This window comes from Echiichthys vipera, assembly GCF_963691815.1.
Source record: "Echiichthys vipera genome assembly, chromosome: 11".
NCBI lineage: Eukaryota > Metazoa > Chordata > Actinopteri > Perciformes > Trachinidae > Echiichthys > Echiichthys vipera.
The window spans coordinates 27,040,134-27,058,879 of record NC_139836.1 but is presented as its reverse complement, the minus strand read 5'-3'; the positions used below and the strand labels follow the sequence as shown (position 1 = coordinate 27,058,879).

The window sequence follows — 18,746 nt, the reverse complement described above, 5'->3', positions numbered from 1 at the left end:
GCTGAAGGCTCTGCCTCCAATTCTACTTTTAGGGATGCCATAACTAATATCAATCAGAATTTAGAAGGATGATAGCTCATATATGAGATTTTAAAGGGCTTTAATTCCACATCAGGAGAAGTTTGCGATATCATATGAATGACATGGAATGGTCTGTCACCATTCACAAGTGTGGCAACAGGGAATATCCTTTTATCTAATCTTAATTTTCATTTTGAAAACAGATTGTGCTTTGGGAAATGTAATTGTGTTCTTCATTGTTTTTATTTATTTATTTGTTTATTTGTATTAACACAGATACATACATACCCACACAAACATATTCCAAATGATAGTACTATAAAGAGAAAAAATGACAAAACGAAAACAAATCACAAGTAGACAAACAAATAGCACACTTGCTGTCCCTTCCAATTTTTCCACAGATCGTTCCAGGACAGCTCTTCCTCTCATTTATGCAGATCTCTGGCCCATTGTTTTGCACAGACATCAAATTGATCACCAATGCTTTCATTCAGAGTTGAATACCATCATTTAACTGCATTTTTATTTTGTAAGTTATGACAGTAAAGAACTTTTTTAAATGTGTGCACGCATATTCTCAGCTTATCTAGCGACACACATTTTTCAGTATAGTGCCGTAAGGTAATATAGTTAAATTACTCACTCTTTGGAATATTTTAATCTGTGATTAACTCATCAAAGTTTTGAAAACAATTGCAATTATTATTAGAAAATATATGACAACGCCTAGCTACTCCATTTTCCTTCACATTTTCCAATATGTTCGCTGTGATATTTGGGTTTTGCCATATTGGCTGATTGATTGAGGAATCTGTATCAATCCTTAAAACCGTTGCACATGACTTTAAAATGTTAAATGACACTTCAGTGGGAGTTCCAGTCAGTACCTTAGGTAATGTTTCCATACAGTATAGACTTCCTGAGTCAATACTTAAGCTTTGTAACATATTCTCCTCGATGCTTTTCCAGTCTTTAATTGCACCAGGATAAAATAAACATATAGTTGCTGACTACCAAATGATAAATAATAATGAAAAAGGTTGGGGAGCTGTAGACCACCTTTTTGTGCTCTTCATTGTTCATTTTGACCAATCTTCACAAAATTGGAATTTTCTCTGAAAGACATTGTGCAAGTGGTATTTCTTATAGCCTATCATTCATTTATGATTGTCATACATTGTTTAGTATTATTAATACTTTGTTTTTCTTAATTGTCTTTGAGTATATTCATTACTGGCGGACAGACTCACTGACTTACTTATTTAACGAATGTAAAATTCACTAGAACGTAGCTTTTATTTTGAAATCAGCTCTTTGGGCTCTTACCGTAATGTCTCTACTATATGAACTGCAAAACGACGTGGGGGCTGGTTTGACCAAGGCGCACAAATCCTGGAAACATCCTCTTGTCTACTTCCCTCATGGACATGAATGTACACATACATCCAGTAGGTGGCAGTAGGCCCATTTTACGGTGGTTTGCGTTCCACCAGTAAACACGAAGAAGAAGAAGCAGCAGCAGAAGCAGCAGCAGAAGAAGAAGAAGGAGGAGGAAGCCTGATGTAAACATCCGGTCCCAAGTCCAAATGACTTGATGAGCTAAACTTTGTTGAGGTGAGAGGCAGGTGTTGTCGATACGTTTACCACATAGCCAGCAGCTAACATACCAAAGTGTGTGTGTGTGTGTGTGTGTGTGTGTATAACTGTGTTTTCCTGTCAAAGGCATTTTGACTCTGATGTTGTGTCTGTTGTAGACTGACACATAACAACAAACACAGACATGTTTACAGCCCCCAAAGAGTCTTTTTACCTTTATTTTACCAGGAAAGCCTCATTGAGATTAAAAACCTCTTTCTTGAGGGAGTCCTGGCCAAGAGGCAGCAAAAGTTACACAGTTTTAAAAAAAAGCATTCAAAGATATCAATTCAGTTCATTTCCAGTCTTTTTACAGCATGTTCCAGGTAGAAGGAGCAGACAAAAGCCAAACCAAACCATAAGAACCGACCCCTCTGTGTGATTCAATTACAGATGTGTGAAGGCAGTAGCCCGAGCAAGGCCTTGTAAATAGGCTGTACTGTAACCTAACCTAAAAATGACAGATGTTGTGATAACCATGCTGGCTGATGCAGCTCTAACTTAAGCTGAAGGATGGCATCATGATGTCCTGGTGGGGTTGTTGCCAGGTCCAAGATGACTCAGGTGAGCCATCAGCAGTGGGGAGAGGTGGTCGGTCTGGGCCCTGTGGACCGGTGGACCCTCCAGTCCTCCCAGGTGCGGGTGGAGGTTCTCAGCCTGGGCGCCATCATCAGGTCTGTGTGTAGCAGAGGGAAGGATGGTCAGATGGAAGATGTAGTCCTGGGCTACGATGACCTGGAAGGTAGGAAGAAAATCGATTGAAAGTTATGTTTTCTGGTCAGGCACATTAAAAGATTCAGTCTGTTAAAAGGGACCGTTACATAGTAGAATATGTAGAATGAGCAGAACAGCACCATCAAGTGTCTCAAGATCGTAGTCGCAACAACAAAAAATAATCCCAGGGTTGCCAGGTTTGAGTGTGTCAGGGATCAGCCTGCTCCATGTCAGGCATGAATCAAACAGGTTAATGATTAATTTGGAATAATCAATGAATTTGACAACAGTATTTAACATTAGTTGTGTAATCCATTAGCTAGCTCTCAACTCAGAATGATTCCTTGTTTCTGTAGCAACAACGCTATTGGCTGCTACAATGGAAACAGAACGAGACAGAAAGTCGTTGTCAAACCCATCAAACAAATTTTAAAAATTCAGACTGAATATATTTTTTATGGAAAAGCAGTACTTCATTCTGTACCCCTCAAATGCCCTGTGGGTGTATTCTTTTTTTAAATGCAGCTTTTAATAAAGATTCTACATATTCAACCTTTAAATAGATTGAGGTAGTTACCAGTTTTTATTTAGCCCCAGTTGAAACATGTTAATGAATATGCTATTTATAGTAATACTACATCAATTTGCATTTGATAAAACAACAGTAAGTGAGGGTGAAGAAGAGTAACGTGTTGTGTTGTGTTGTGTTGTATTGTCAGGTTACGTGTCAGATAAGCGGTACCTGGGAGCTACGGTGGGCCGCGTGGCCAACAGGATCGCACTGGGGCGCTTTGTCCTGGAGGGAAAAGAGTACAGGCTAGATATCAATAATGGACCTAATGCTCTGCACGGAGGGCTGCGGGGCTTCAATAAGGTAAAATGAGTGGATATGTGGTTGTGTGAGTCTGTAGAAAGCTTTTAGCCATTTCTGCAGACCTCAGCGGTTAAATACCATATGTGTTCCCTCTTAGTACTTGTTACACATCACCACCCAGATTCACCGCCCGGTGCAGATACATGAGGGTTTTAAGGAGCTGTACCTGTTTGTTTGCTTTTAATTGTCCGTCAGTTGTTTTCATACCAGTAAGAGACCATAAAGAAATACAGTAAGTGAAATCCGCCCGGACAGGTCATTTTGTTACCCATGATACCGTGATCCGTAATCAGGTTGATCACTCTCTCTGTGCTAGGACATGTTGCCACTAGTGTTCTCATCTGCCCAAAGAACCAGAGCGTGGTGTAAATTCACATTGACTTTTGCTTTACAGTCAGTCACAGCCCTTCTTACTGTGTGAAACAAGAGCACATAGACAATAATCCAATTCAGGTTTAGTTTATCAAATTAGTGATTTAGTGATTTATTCAGTCACTCAGCTATCCTAGCAGTTCTGTGAGGCTGTATTTAGGAAGAACAGTGCTTTGAGCAATCCATCCGACAGCTGTTGAGATATTTCACTCCAAACCTCAAACGTCAACCTTGTGCTGGCACTAGAGGAGTAGGATCATTGACGTCATGAGATTCATCATCTGGGAACCGGAGAGGGCCGAATCATCCAGAAGATGTGGACACATTCACCGGAGATGTGACGATGTTGATGCTGGGGGGAAAGTCATCATCAGAGTCACCAGAAATACTAAAAATATAATCAAAAATATTGATAGCACCTTTTAGAACACAACACAAGTGCTCTGAAATAAAAACAGAATACATTCAAACACAAAGAGAGTGCAATAAACTAAATGCAGGAAACTCGAGCTGAATGAAACACAGAATAAAGCATGCTTAGATGCCATAAGATACCAATAGCAATTTGAAAATAGTGTTTTTTTTAAAGGTCTTTCCAGAGTCTAGCAGCCCTGGCCACAAGGCTCTATCGCCTTTGAGTTTAAATCTCGACCTTGGAACAACCAGGAGCAACGCAGCTGTGTATCTCAGGGTGCGGGACGGGACATGACAATTAGAGGTGGTTCGGGGCTCTGTCAGTTGTCAATAAAATTTCACATCCATTCTAAAAACAACAGGTAGCCAATGTAAGGAAGCCAGGATCGGAATTATGTGGTCGTATTTCCAGCCTGAGTCAAATCCTGGCAGCAGAGTTTTGGACGAGCTGGAGGTGGGGGAGAGATCTTTTTTTACTGATGCCAGAGAGAAAGGAGCTGCAGTAATGTCATCGGCCGGTTATGAAGGCGTGGATAAGAGTTTCCAGATTTTTGGTGGAGAGATAAAGTGTCATCCAGTATTTCTGAGATGATAAAAGCCAGATTCAACTTTTGATTCAACACATTTTTCTAAGATCAAAATAACACCACTATTTCTACAATGGTGAATTATTGAATGGGAAAATGGACCGAGGCTGTTTGATATATGGGTGTTTTATTGAATTCAATTTTGTTTTAATTGAATTATCCTGACCTATGATTATCACAACCCTGTTTCCAAAAGAGTTGGGGCGCTGTGTAAAATATATAAATGAAAACAGCACAAAGGCAACATTTCAAGCACTGAAACAGAAAAATGTCATGGTTTTTGAAAAATGTATATAAATATATAAATATATATATTTAAAATTTGATTGCAGCAACACGTTTGAAAACAGTTGGGACTGTGTTATGGTAACCACTCACCTCTTCTTTTAAAATGAAATACGTGTAAAATCATCCCAGGCTCTTTTTAGACGAATACACTCATCAAATAAGCCATGAGACATCTTGTGTTCAACTCACTGCCCCGAGCTAATCCGTGTTAGCCGCATAGCAAAGACTCAATAACAATGTGAGAAGTTAGCTTATTAAAATTAAATCGTAGCATAATTAAAAAAAAAAAAAACGTGCAGGACATTTTAATAAAATGAATGGGAAAAAAAGTCTTATTTAAAACATTCTTAGGAAGACTTGTCTAATGTAATTAAAAGCCATTTCAAATAAGTCATTTTTTGTTTATGGATGTTGAAACGACTGCATTGTCTATGTCTCTATAGAGTAAAGTAATAGTCCAATATCCTGATTGATTATACTATCTTAAAACATTTTACCAGAACATTTCCCTTATGAAGTCATAGACATAATGACAAGCTTAATGTCTTTTGCACATTAAGTTATACCAAACTCAGGAGGCCTCTCAATCACACTATTATTCAACAGAAAATAGTGATAATTTTACAGCAAATAAACAAAGATACTAATCAAAGCAAGTCTTTCAAACAATTAGGAGAAAATCAAGTTAAACTGTTAACAGAAAAACAAATATTCCCTCATTTTGAACTTGATGCCTGCAACACGTTCCAAAGTTGAGTGAGTGAGCGTCATGATTGGGTAGAAAAGGAGCATCCCTGAAAGACTCAGTCGTTCACGAGCAAGGATGGGCCGAGGTTCACCACTTTGTGAACAACTGTGTGAGCAAATATAGTCCAACAGTTTAAGAACAGTGTTTCTGGATCAGGTCTGTATTCAGTTTCCTCTTCGGAGTGGTTCATTCATTTTTCAGGTGAAGTTTGGTGTGCAGAGAGAGAAAGGCAAGTAAACAGCCATGCCACACAGCATCTAAGCTTAACAAGACCAAACACTCCTCTTTAAATGAATACACGCATCAAAGCATTGTTTTGCATTTTCCTCTGCTTATCAGCGACCCAATAAAAATGGCTCTGCCACCCATTTAGGCTTCCGACCGTAACTTTTGAAAGACTGCTATATGCATATATATCATAGCGTATACATGTTTCTCTCTTCAGGCTATCTGGCTTGCTACAGCAGTGGAAGGTGGTGTACAGCTCAGTCATACCAGTCCAGATGGAGACCAGGGTTATCCTGGAGAGGTTCAGGTTCAGGTCTCCTACACCCTGCAGGTAAACACACCTGCATGAAGCATTTTTTATTCATCATCTGAGGTTTGAAACTTTTGCCTAATGAATGATTCTATTTAATCTGAAAATGAATCAACTTTTGGTAACACTAGGCAACTATGAATGAAAAAGATGTTGAGTAAGAGCAAGATTTGTCATATAATCTTACAGGCATCGCAGAATGCCACATAGACTCTGTGGTTAAAATCCACAGTTTTGCAGCCCAGACATGTGAATCAATTGTTCACAGTAAGATTTGAGTTGTGTGTTCAGGGGGAAACACTAACTGTTGAATACCAAGCCCGGTCTACTAAAACCACCCCCATCAACCTCACCAACCACTCTTACTTCAACCTGAATGGACAGGTAAGGACACATGATCATCCAACTCAGCATTTATTCTGATCATCTTTTATGTAGAACGAAGGAGATGTAAGTGTGTGTGTGTGTGCGTGGGCAGGGTGCAGCAGATATCTACGATCATCAGGTCTCCATCAGTGCTCAGTCCTACCTGCCTGTGGATGACACATCGATCCCCACAGGTAAACTGAATGAACCCAGCAATGACAAAATATTTCTTTAAATTAAGAGCTTTTGTTTTGCCTTTAAATGCATAAACCACCACCACAATTCCAATGAAGTTGTTGTGTAAAACATGAATAAAAACAATACAATGGTTTGCAAATCCCATTCAACCTTCAGCTGAATACACTACAGTGAGAGCCTCCATCTTGGCATGTTCACAGTCACTATTTGTGTTGTCCCCTATATGTTCCCCTCTTAAATCCACACACATACACTCGTTCACACATGCACTATTACACTTCTGTCCTTACTACAAGCCTGACTCAAGTTGGAAGTTTCCAATTTCCGATTACAAGTGAACGCAGCATAACTGTTGGCAGACCAACCGTGGAATGTCTCCACAGACACTCAGACTGGAATACACGGCAGAGAGGCAACAAGTGCTTTCATTAGTTGGTCATATGATCAATCACCATTGTTTTAACTCACTCTGTGATGGAGAGAAACTTAACAGACAAATAGATGAAAACCTTATGGAGTATTACATTAAACTGATGAACTTTATTGTTTTTTGCTAATATTCACTCATATTGAATTTGATGCCTTCAACACGTTCCAAAACAGCTGGGACAAGAGCAACAAAAGTCTTTGAAAGTTGAGGATTGCTCCAAAATCACCTGTTTGGAACTTTCCACAGGTGAACAGGTTCATTGAAAACAAGTGAGCGTCATGATTGGGTAGAAAAGGAGCATCCCTGAAAGACTCAGTCGTTCACGAGCGAGGACGGGCGAGGTTCACCACTTTGTGAACAACTGTGTGCGCAAATAGTCCAACAGTTTAAGAACAACGTTTCTCAACGATTTCATCATCTACAGTCCATAACATCATCAAAAGATTCAGAGAATCTGGAGAAATCTCTGCTCGTAAGCAGCAAAGCTGAAAACCAACACTAAATGACTGTGACCTTGGATCCCTCAGACGACTGCATTAAAAACTGACATCATTCTGTAAAGGATATTACCACGAGGGTTCAGGAACACTTCAGAAAACCATTGTCAGTTAACACAGTTCATCACTACATCTACAAGATCAAGTTAAAACTCTACCATGCAAAGTGAAAGCCAACAACGCCCAGAAACACCACCAGCTTCTCTGGGCCCGAGCTCATCGGAGATGGACTGACACAGAGTGGAAAGGTGTGCTGTGGTCTGAAGAGTCCACATTTACAGTTGTTTTTGGAAGTCATGGACGTCGTGTCCTCTGTGCCAAATACGAAAATTGATCGTGATCAGTGCAAATTTCCAAAATCAGCATCTTTGTTGGGATGGGGGGGATGTTAGTGCCCAAGGGATTATGGGTAACTTGCACATCTGTGAAGGCCCTATTAATGCTGATAGGTTTATAGAGGTTTTGGAGGAACATATGCTGCCATCCACGAGTGATTGGCATGAGTGAGTGTCTCACTATGGGGGATACCTCCTGCCTGACCTCATCAGAAGCACAATAACATTATGCCAGCCCCCTATATGTCAGGAGAAGAAGGGACCCTCCCCCTATATAACAGGCATAGCGGCAGTCACATTCAAAACAGCTTACCTCTTCCTCGCTTCTCTAGCAAGGAGGGTGGTCTGGTGAGACACTCATGCTAATGAGAGAACTGGGGTTATATCCATAACCTTAAGTTCTCTTACATAGCATTGGTTTCGTGTCTCACTATGGGGAAAATACTGACTCCCGAATTGCCAGACATGTCTGTAAAGAAGACAAGAAGACTCACTGGGTAGGATCTATGCTCTAAGAAGAGTCTGCACTCAGGACCATATGCGCTAGAGTTGGTGCTGTGACATCCAACTTATAAAACCTTGCAAATGTGTGGGACGAGGCCCAGCATGCTGCTGCACACACCTCTTGAATGGGTATTCCCTTAAAAAGAGCCCAAGAGGTTTCTAGTGAGTCCCTGGTGAGCAAGAGCAATAGCCCCTACAATCCAGTGAGAAAGATGCTGTTTGGATACAGGCTTCCCAACATGTTTCGCCCAGGACACAAATATCTGGTTGCCCTGTCTAAAACTCTGGGTCCTGTCAATGTAGGTTCGCAGTGCACAAACTGGACACAGGTTATGCAAACGCTGATGCTCCTTAGAGGAGAAACGCAGGGGATAGAAAGCAGCCCATTCTATAGGGGAGCACGGGCCCAAAACCTTTGGGATAAAGGCTGGGTTAGGCTGCATACTGACCCCAGTATTCCCAGGTGAAAAATGTATACATGCCTGGTGCACAGAGAGGGCATGAATCTCACCTATACGCTTGGCCGAGGCGAAAGCAAGCACTATGCTGACTTCAGGGACAAAATTTTCAATTCCACTTGCTCTATGGGTTTAAACGGGGGGCAGGAGAGACGCCTAGCACTGTGGGAAGATCCCATGATGGAGCCCGCAGCCTAGATGTAGGCAGTGTACGGCGCGTTCCCTTTATAAATTGACACACTAAAGGGTGCTGACCCACTGTCTTTCCGTCAAAACAGACATAGCAGGCTGAAATGGCTGCCAAGTACACCTTGACAGTAGAGAAAGTCTTACCCTTCTCAATAAGGTCCTGTAAGAATGACAGAATCACTGCCACAGGACACTGAAAAGGAACAGCACCAGGTCTCAAACATACGCCACTTATGCCCATAGAATGTCCTAGTTGATGAGGCTCTGGCACACTCAATAGTGTCAATAACACCAAGGGGACGTCCTGCTGTATTCAGGTTGAACCACTCACGGGCCAAGCCCATAGAGTCCCCGGAGGGACAGCGGGTTGAGCCCTCCTCCGCATGCAAAGTTTCAGCGCCTCATCCTCCCACTTTTTGTCGTCACGTCTCTTCTGCATGGAGGTGATGGCTGCACCGAAGAGACATTGAGGGGCAAGCGGTGTGTCGTGGAGCTCCTCCTTCTCCTTGGTTGTTAGGTTTGTGAGCCCGAGCCAGCGTGCCCTCTCCTGAAGAACCATGAGGCCCGTGACTCTTCCCGTAGCTAGTATGGACAATTTGTGGAGACATAGGACGTGGTCCATTATGATGCAGATGTTTTCCCACAAGGAGGTATCTGGTTTGGCAGTCATGTCTTCTTCTAGCTTAGCTTGGTAAGCCATTAGCATGGAAGAGGCATTGATGGCTCTCGCTGACAGATACGCAACCTTGTAGCACTTGTCAGTGAGACTAGACTGGAAGCGGTCCGACTTGGTATTCCAGACTGTAAACAAAAAAAAAGTGACTATTTTAGAAAGGGTATCATGAAATAGTCAAATAGTATACTGTATGTTCTATCAACTATTTTGCTGCTATAAAATGTGTTAATCAGAATGTGTTAATATTGAAACATGAAAACAAGAGTGTTTTACATTATAGTGCTGAAACACAACTGTATATGGGTGCACAGAGTTTGGTAAGTGCGCTAAACTGTGGGTTAAATGTCACACAGGGAAGTCAGTGGTGGCTATAATGTGAAATCGTGGTTATTAAATGTTTATCTGGTGGTTATCACAACACATCACAATTGGGCTGTGTGCGCATTGTGTCACATTGCTTGTTACATTAAAAAAGTAATCTGAGTACTCTTACTTACCCACAACATTGGAAGCTGGTCACCAGCTCCACAGCAAGAACTTCATTTGTGACACAGCTGCTAGCTGGTGACCAGCTACAGCAGGCTGCTCCTCTTCGTCTTTCCTTTCCTCCTACAACTGCGGTCTTTTGTTTTTCCGCTCCACACACAGCAGACCATCTTTGTGTTCTCTGTGCTGCAGTCTTTCTGCTCTGCCTTTGTGTTTCTGTTCGAGATAACTGTTAGTTTAGTCCTCATTTACTCTGCATGAATCTACCCTGATGAATCCATGTGGTTGAAGTATAAACTTTAATTATGGTGTTTTTGCCATTGTAATACAATAGTGTGGAAGCATGAACACTTGTGGGAGAGTGTTCCTTCATGCTCTGTCAGACAAACATACTCATTACTCTGCAATTAGCTTTGGTTTCCCCAGGAGAGAGAGGAGCTGACTCTTTATCTATATCACAGTATCTGTGTTAGAAAGAAAAGCCCCCTAAGGGCCCAATAAGAACAAGACTGGTCAGCCATGGGTGTAGATCCAGGGGGAGAACTTATGTGCATCCCCCCTCTTATATGCGCACTTCACCCTCAAACTGGCTTTTTTGAGGTTGGAAGTGCGTTCACCCCTGAAGGCAGTAAAATGCAGTGTACTGCATTTAGTTTGTGTGGATCCATGAACACGCGGAACAACAGTGCAATGGAGCAGCAACAACTAGATTCACTTTATAAATGTAAAAAGAGGATCACAAGGATTTTTTGCAGCTGTGCTGAGTCAGAAGAGTTGTTGGAAAAGCTTTTGGAAAAATAAACAGAAGAAGAAATACGGTTGTCTTTTCCGCTAAGTGCAGGGAGGGCAGTGTGTGATTTGAGACAGCACTCACTGGGGGAACTGAGTGCACTGATCGTGTCAGTACAGAGGGCACACAGTGCACGGATGTCAGTTCACTCACTGCAGTGCACAATTTGGTACACAGCAATACAGCAGACACAACAAAGCCTCCAGTAAAGTCAGTATACAGTATACCATTAATGAACTAAACACAGCAAGAACTGCTAATATAACCACAAACTAGGGCAAGAATAAAAACTAAAACCACAATGTATTAGGGCCACTAATATGAGCATCTGCCTTTGTAACATTATCTAATTTATATATGACAGAGAATAAGGAAAAACATAATAGGGCTGCTTAAACAATCAAAGAGGATACCCCAGTGCAGTGGCTCACTTGTTTGTAGTCTGTAAACAAGATATTAGACAGTATCCGTTTGTGCTGTCATTTACCTGCTATGGCAACTGCAGGCTGCATTACATTTCTGAAAGTCTGTGTTTCTAAAATAATCCAGAAGCCGCACTTCAAGATTTGCCCTAAAAGTTTTGCTCGGTTTACCAATCAGTGCACACATGACCCTCAGGGGGGTTCCTTTCAAACCAAAGCAACACTGCTACTAACTGTTGACCCGTGAAGTCCCATGGTGATTTCGCTGAGATTCCTCACATGGATCACTTCACCATGTTTCAGAGAACGGACTGTGTCATCATCACTGCTACACAATCACTGATGCCACACAGGAGAGGTTGGCCTACGGGGCTTTCTCTCGGGTTTAGGGAACAAAACCTAATGGTTAAGTTTAGGAAAAGATAGTGGTTTTGGTTCAAATAAAGCTTTCTGTCTCCAGTGTGCTCACCAATCAATAACCTTATCTGTCCGCAGGAGAGATCAGACGAGTGGATGGCACGCCCTTTGACCTCAGAGAGCCGGTTCTGATTGGTCCTCAGCTGAAAGAAGTTCCAGGTCCAGGCTTCGACCATAATTTCTGTCTGTCATCACCCGGTGACACCTGGACAGAGAGACATGCTGCCAGGTTGGCTGCAGAAAACACACACACACACACACACACACACACACACAGGTTTTTTTACTTTTGAATGATATGTCTAATGGAGATAACCATGTGTAGAAATGTGCAAGTGTGTTATAGAATTTCAAACTTATTATGAAAAGATAACGATGTGTTTCTGGTTTAACATACCTAGTCAATAGATTTTTTGCACAAAGTCTAGCAGGATATCTTCTTTCCTCACCTCAGAGTGTGTCACCCAGCCAGTGGGCGGGTCCTGGTGGTTTCTACCAGCCAACCAGGAGTCCAGTTCTACACTGCCAACTTCCTGGATGGCTCTATGACAGGAAAGGGCGGGGTCAGGTACGGGAAGCACAGCTCCTTCTGTCTGGAGACACAGAATTGGCCTGATGCCGTCAACCAGGTATGATGATGATGACTCATGCATATATGACGTATGGAGGGATCTGCTGTTAAAACCAACTATTGTTGGCTTTAAATTATTGAAAAGTTTGAAACTGTTATTTTATTTGTAAATGTGACTTCACTTATGATGTAATTATACACTAAAAGCATTAGTAAATAATGTATTGACCACTGATAAAGCCATTAGTTATGACTGTATAAAGGATGCCTTGTTAGAAAGTGGTACCTTGGTACAGGTGATGTGTTTCGATCACGAAAGTTTAATTAGTTTGCAAGAATAGATCAGATTGGTTTTCACAGAAACTTATTTGTGACATAGATAGACATTATTTGTGGACAATAAAATATTACATTTGAGGGTGAAGAAAACAAGCATTGGTGAAGAGTGGCCTGTGGCGAGCTTCTATTCAATGTCTACAGCATACTGCGGCCGTTTGATTCTGTAGCAAAGTGGGTCCGGAATGACCACAGCTAGTGGGTAGTATCAGCAGCGAACCGTGGGGTCTGGCTCTTGGCCTTCAACATCAAAGTCATGTTTTTTGGATATTTTTTAAAGACACACACACACACACACACACACACTTTCATCGTCATCACCACAAGGTAAAACACTTCGACACACGGTGCACACTGGCACAGACACAGCGTGGGCGCATGCAGTCACAGAGACACATCATCAATCATCGATCATCGCCAGCAACACATTGCCTCAAACTGCACTAAAATCCCCAAATCTAAAATCCATTGGATGTCTTTCTCCATACTTAGAATAGAAACAACAATAAAATCAACCTTCACAATGCCTATGGCCTGAGCTGTATAAGTGGCTACAACATCATATGCAAAATATGCTACATCTTACTCCACAATTCTGCCTGATGTTGCTCATTCAGCTGAAGGTCTACTCTGACATCCCCAAATGGTTTTATTCTCACCTAGTGTCCCTGTGTTCAGCAGAATCCTTGTGACGATGGGCTGACTTTGTTAGGGTAGTCAGGCGAGGAAATCCACCATTAGCCCCCGCTGATGATTCATCCAAGGAGAAAAGCTGCAGCTCAGACACTGACGCGTCTACATGTCAGAGGCCTTCTGGACTTCTGGAAGTCCTAGAGAGATGTCTTTAGTCCCGTCCCCTACAATACCAAAATCTGACTGACTGATTAATCACTTACTACAGTAACACAGCTCTGGACTTCATGAAGTCCTAACCACTGAGTGAGCAGAGAGCCGGAACCTTTTTTTCTGCCTAGAGACAACAACAACAACAAAATCTGATTGGATAACTCTACTTTCAAGGTTTTAGGACACTTACACTGTAATTTCTGAAGCAAACGTGATAGAAAGTGCTTAAATTAGAAAGAGATTATATTATTGATTGAAATAAATGTAAAATGACATTTAAAATGCTGATATGATGGGCCTTCTCTGAAGTCCTAGAAGTCTCTAAGGGTTCCCCTCTGGGTAGAATCAGAAAGCAGAATCCTGTGACTCCTGTGACATGTTGACATGCCTGAAACCCATGAACACGCCTCTCGGCTGCAGAACAATGTCATTTTTTCAGAGCAAAGGTCAGGATAAGGCACGAAGTGGTTCTTACGCCCAGACTGAATGAGCGTTATCAGTTGTTCTTGCTACCATAGGCAGGAGGCAGTATGGCAACTCTACCTCCTCTTGCAGAGAGAAATATATTTTTGTGTCTGTGTTCAGCTCTCAGGACTTAAATAGCTTCTAACTGAATCGCTGCGGTTTGAGGTTTAGTTTCTCTATTTGTACTTTCCGATATCTGCCGCAGAGCAGTCATGTTGCATGTTCATTCAGCTGTGTCAGAATCATGTTAAGTCAATAACCGCTCATTAACTCTAATCAAACTGTGGAACTCTGAGGCATGAATCAAATATGAATCAATATTCCGTTACTGTATTGTCTGTTTCACATGTTAAGTGTTAGCAGAAACATATTTTAGCGTTCCGTTTAGCTGTAAAATTTGAACGTTTGTCCGCATGTTGGTTGGTGGGGGGCTTACGTTTGGCTCAGCTTGCTTACAAACCTTTTCGTTTTATAGATAAACAGTAATCATTTGGCTCATTTTGTTGTCAGGATGTAGTGACAGTTTCAGCAAATATGAATAAAGACATTTTCTTCAGAGAAGGTTAACGGCTACAGCTTTCAGGAACGCCACAAATGTTAGAATTTTAACCAAAAGCAGCATCTTTTCCTAAATCTAATCATGTAACCTTAGTTTTGTTTGAATTCACAACAAGAATCCAAGAGCATTAAAAAGTGACTCTGAAGGGTCCTGACCAAGCTAAAGGCAAATATGTGGTGTGGTGGTTAGCAGTAGTCGGGTTTCCATTACCCTATAAAGTGGACCCTCTGAGAGTTTCAGGGCAAATGACTCTCAAATGGCCGTTCACTCGCAGTGTTTCCATGACAAAAAAGGCCTGACAGGGATTTACAGGACTCCGGAGGTGACGTATCACTCTGAATGGGTTTGGATCTACGGTGATCAGCTGATCAGTGATACAGCTGCACCCCATTCTTTCTCAAAAGAAAGAGTTTGATGGACCCCGCCTCCAGCCCCCCGCGAAATGAATGTAAGTCAATGTCATCTCCAATAAAATGATGGAAACGATGTGTGTGCGTGTGTCTTCAGGCTTCATTTCCTGACTGTCTTCTGCGTCCTGGTGAGGACTACCACCATGTCACTCGTTTCACCTTCACCACTGTCTGATGTGACTTCCTCCAACAGTAGGACAGAGAAGAAGAATAGGTACTGTGCTACTAAAGGATGTCCATTAATAAATTGTACACACAATTTCTCACAATATAATGTTAAGCCCCAGTGTTCAGCAGCCAGTGCCTACCCATCTGTGGAACTATGTCATTTGATGTCGATTTTTTTAATGTGTTATCATGATCATTTTTGCTGGCAGAGTAATTCCAGCCTGTACGTGTCAGGCGTGACACCAAACTCTGTTGGTTTTAATGTGATTCATGATCCTGTGCCATGCCATTATTACATTAAACATTCATAAAGATCTTACTCACTCGCTGCTCAATGTCATTTGTTGCATGTGTTCTTTTCAGCATCAGATTGATCCCTGTTCATTTATTGGTTATAGTCCATCTGTTCTAGTCATGCAGAATTAAAGGGGATTTCTGTATTTTTAACCTGGATCCTATGTCCCCATGCATTTCTGTGTAAGTGACTAATGGCAACAACTTTTTTTATTTAAATCGGTCCAGTATTGAGTGTGAGTGCTGCAGCATAGCTGCTTTGAACCGGGCTGTAATGTAATCAAATGGGGCACCTGCACACCAACAATATATGTCCACTAAAAGTATTGTTTTTTTTCCACTGATTGGCTCAGATTGTTATCAGAAAGGTCTAACTGGATAATGGAAAGATGGAGAAGTTGCTGTTCTCCTGCCATACTTTGGTGTGTAACTACTGATGCAGGTCAAATAATGTTTTACTCTGCCGTGGGATATAAAAGCAAGGAGTGAAGAAGGTCTCCCGGGATATTCGGCTTTTTTTGAGTTTCTATCAATTATTCACACCACTTTTAATTGAATTTTAATAAGTGGTGTTTTAATCTACATGTGGACATGTCAGACTCAATGTCCAGAGACTTTTTAAACCTTTTTCACAGCCTTGATTTTAAGCAACATGTGTTTTTTACAATCACCAGTTTTAATCAGCGCGAGGCCCCTGTGAGACCAGTTTTAATCAGCACGAGGCCCCTGTGAGAACAGTGAGGAAACGCTACCTAACTTCTGAAGTGGCTACAAATTTTTATCCAGATCTTACAGAGCACTTCTGCCGAAGGTTTACCAGTAACCTGCGATTTTATCAATGACAACCTGAACAATAAAATAAAGACAACGCTGGACTCAGTGGCTCCACTTTTTATGAAAACAGTTAAAACGAGACCTACATGGAGAACTGAGGAAGTTAAAAAAAACTCAAAAGGGATTACAGGAGTGCTGAGAGGAGATGGAGAAAATCAAAGTTAAAAGTTCACTATGAAGTTTTAAGTCTCCCACTTCCTAAAACCAATCAATGACCATAAAAATAACCCCAGACTCAGAATTTCCACAATTGATCTTTTTACTAACACACATTTTAAAAAATCCTTCAAAAAACAGGTAACAACCTTTGTGAGGACTTTGCAGACCAATTCAGAATGACATCTTTGAACACCTGGATCATTGCTTTTGCCAGAGGAAACACTGGAGAGTTTTGCCCTGGTTGATGCCTGGACACTTGGTCGAGTTTTCTCCCAGGTGAAGCCCAAAACCTGCCTTTGAGATCCAATTCCCACACCATTTTTTAAATTACTCTCTGGTTTGTCTGAGGAACAGCTGTTGTATCTGGTGAAAAACCTCCTTTAAAACGGCGGTGGTGAAGCCCTTTCTGAAGAAGAGTGATTTAGACCCCAATGTTTTAAATAACTACAGGCCTGTATCCAACTTACCATTTTTAAGTAGTAAGATTTTAGGAAAAAACGTTTTTAATCAGTCTGGTTTTAGGATGAACCACAGTACAGAGACAGCACTTTTCAAAATGTTAAATGACATCAGGTGTAATTTAGATAATCGTAAACTCACAGTGTTGGTACTGCTGGATCTAACCGCCACCTTCGATACAGTAGACCATCACATTTTATTAAATAGACTGAGGAACCTGGTCGGCCTCCCTGGAACTGCTTTTAATTGGTCAACATCCAACCTTACTGATCCAAGTTTCTTTGTAAGTATGGATACATGTTCCTCAGGAACCCATAAGATAAAGTGTGGGGTTCCCCAAGGGTCGATTTTAGGTCCAGCTCTTTTGAATCTTTACATGCTTCCCCTTGGTGACATCATCAGGAGGCACGGCCTCAGCTTTCATAGTTATTCATCAATTGGCCCTGATGACACAGGGCCAATTGATGCCCTTTTTAACTGCATAGACATCAAGTCATGGATGGCAGCAAACTTCCTGCAGCTTAACCAGGATAAAACAGAGGTTTTAGTCATTGGTCCTGAAGGCCAGAGAGAGAAACTTTTAACAAAGTTACAGGATTTAAAAAAAAATCTGGGATGTTTTTAAATAGAGGCTTAAGACCCACCTTTTTAATCAGGATTTAACTGAGCTTTTTCATTTCTTTCTCATTCCTTTTACGCTTATATTTTTTTAAATTATTAGCTTCTATACCTTTTATTTTACTGTTTTGACTTTTTTTATTCCCTCAGTTTTTAGCTTCTATACCTTTTATTTCACTGTTTTGACTGTTTTGTTCCCTCGGTTTTTTTTTGTTGCGGCACTCCCTGCAGCCATGGACCATGATTCCTCTTGGTGTGGGAGGCCCCCATGTTTCCACAGAGCGGACACATTGCAGCCCAGGTTCACAGCGGCCAAGCTGCAGTGCTCCACTCAATACTGGACATATTTTTCTAAAAAGATGTTGCCATTAGTGACTTCTACAGAATTACATGGGAAATAGGGTCCCCCCCCCCCCCCCAAATTCTTCATTTAAGGTTTAGAGAGCAGTCAGACTGAAGCTATGCATGCATTATTTGTGTTATATAACTTTACACTGTATGTGAGGGAACATGTTGTGTTGCTATGGCAACCTCTAATCCATCACTCAAAGAGGCTCTTAACAGCTAAGATTTCATTAAACGTGACAGAAATTGAGAGAGCCTCACTGCACCAGAGCTAGATAAGAGAACAGAAAACTCATCTCCATGTGTGAGTGTGAGTCAGCCTTCACACTCAGCATCGTAAAACTGCAGCTACATTTCACGCAGCGAGGAGTGAGGGCTCAGATTCCTCCCATGTAGTTAACTTTAGCAGCTTTATTTCCAACCATGAACTCGAAGGATTTCATTTCTTCACCCGTGAAATCAGTTCTACCACCATTTACTTTACTTTAGTTTAAAATATGAACATTGGTCTTAGTGCTAGCTGAATAAATATAAATACATTATGCTTGAAATGCCGTATGTTCTGTGTAGAGAACCTTGCATCTGCTCCTTACTGTTCAACTGCTGAAAGTCTTGAAGTTTTACTCTGCAAGATTTCCATCTATCTAATTGCCTTTTAAGTTAATATCTATCATATAATAGTTAAAACAATGGTGATTGATCATATGACCAGTGGCGGAC

At 41.4% G+C, this 18,746-nt stretch overlaps 1 protein-coding gene across 1 annotated transcript; it reads left to right on the top strand.

The window, feature by feature from the left end:
* Window positions 1-1,533: 1,533 nt before the first annotated feature.
* On the top strand, window positions 1,534-15,601 carry galm (galactose mutarotase). Its single transcript, XM_083923447.1, has 9 exons — window positions 1,534-1,638; window positions 2,208-2,401; window positions 3,093-3,247; window positions 6,102-6,215; window positions 6,486-6,578; window positions 6,673-6,754; window positions 12,041-12,191; window positions 12,417-12,591; window positions 15,247-15,601. Exons 2-9 carry the CDS (start codon window positions 2,215-2,217, stop codon window positions 15,322-15,324), a joined length of 1,035 nt encoding a protein of 344 aa, XP_083779573.1. The 5' UTR covers window positions 1,534-1,638; window positions 2,208-2,214; the 3' UTR covers window positions 15,325-15,601.
* Window positions 15,602-18,746: the final 3,145 nt, after the last annotated feature.

What these genes read in the sequence shown, in the direction of transcription:
- galm (XM_083923447.1), top strand. Translation starts at nt 2,215, where the DNA reads ATGACTCAGGTGAGCCATCAGCAGTGGGGAGAGGTGGTCGGTCTGGGC. An exon ending in GGGCTACGATGACCTGGAAG is followed by an intron (nt 2,402 to 3,092) that starts GTAGGAAGAAAA and finishes TTGTATTGTCAG; the next exon opens with GTTACGTGTCAGATAAGCGG. An exon ending in ACAGAGAGACATGCTGCCAG is followed by an intron (nt 12,192 to 12,416) that starts GTTGGCTGCAGA and finishes TCCTCACCTCAG; the next exon opens with AGTGTGTCACCCAGCCAGTG.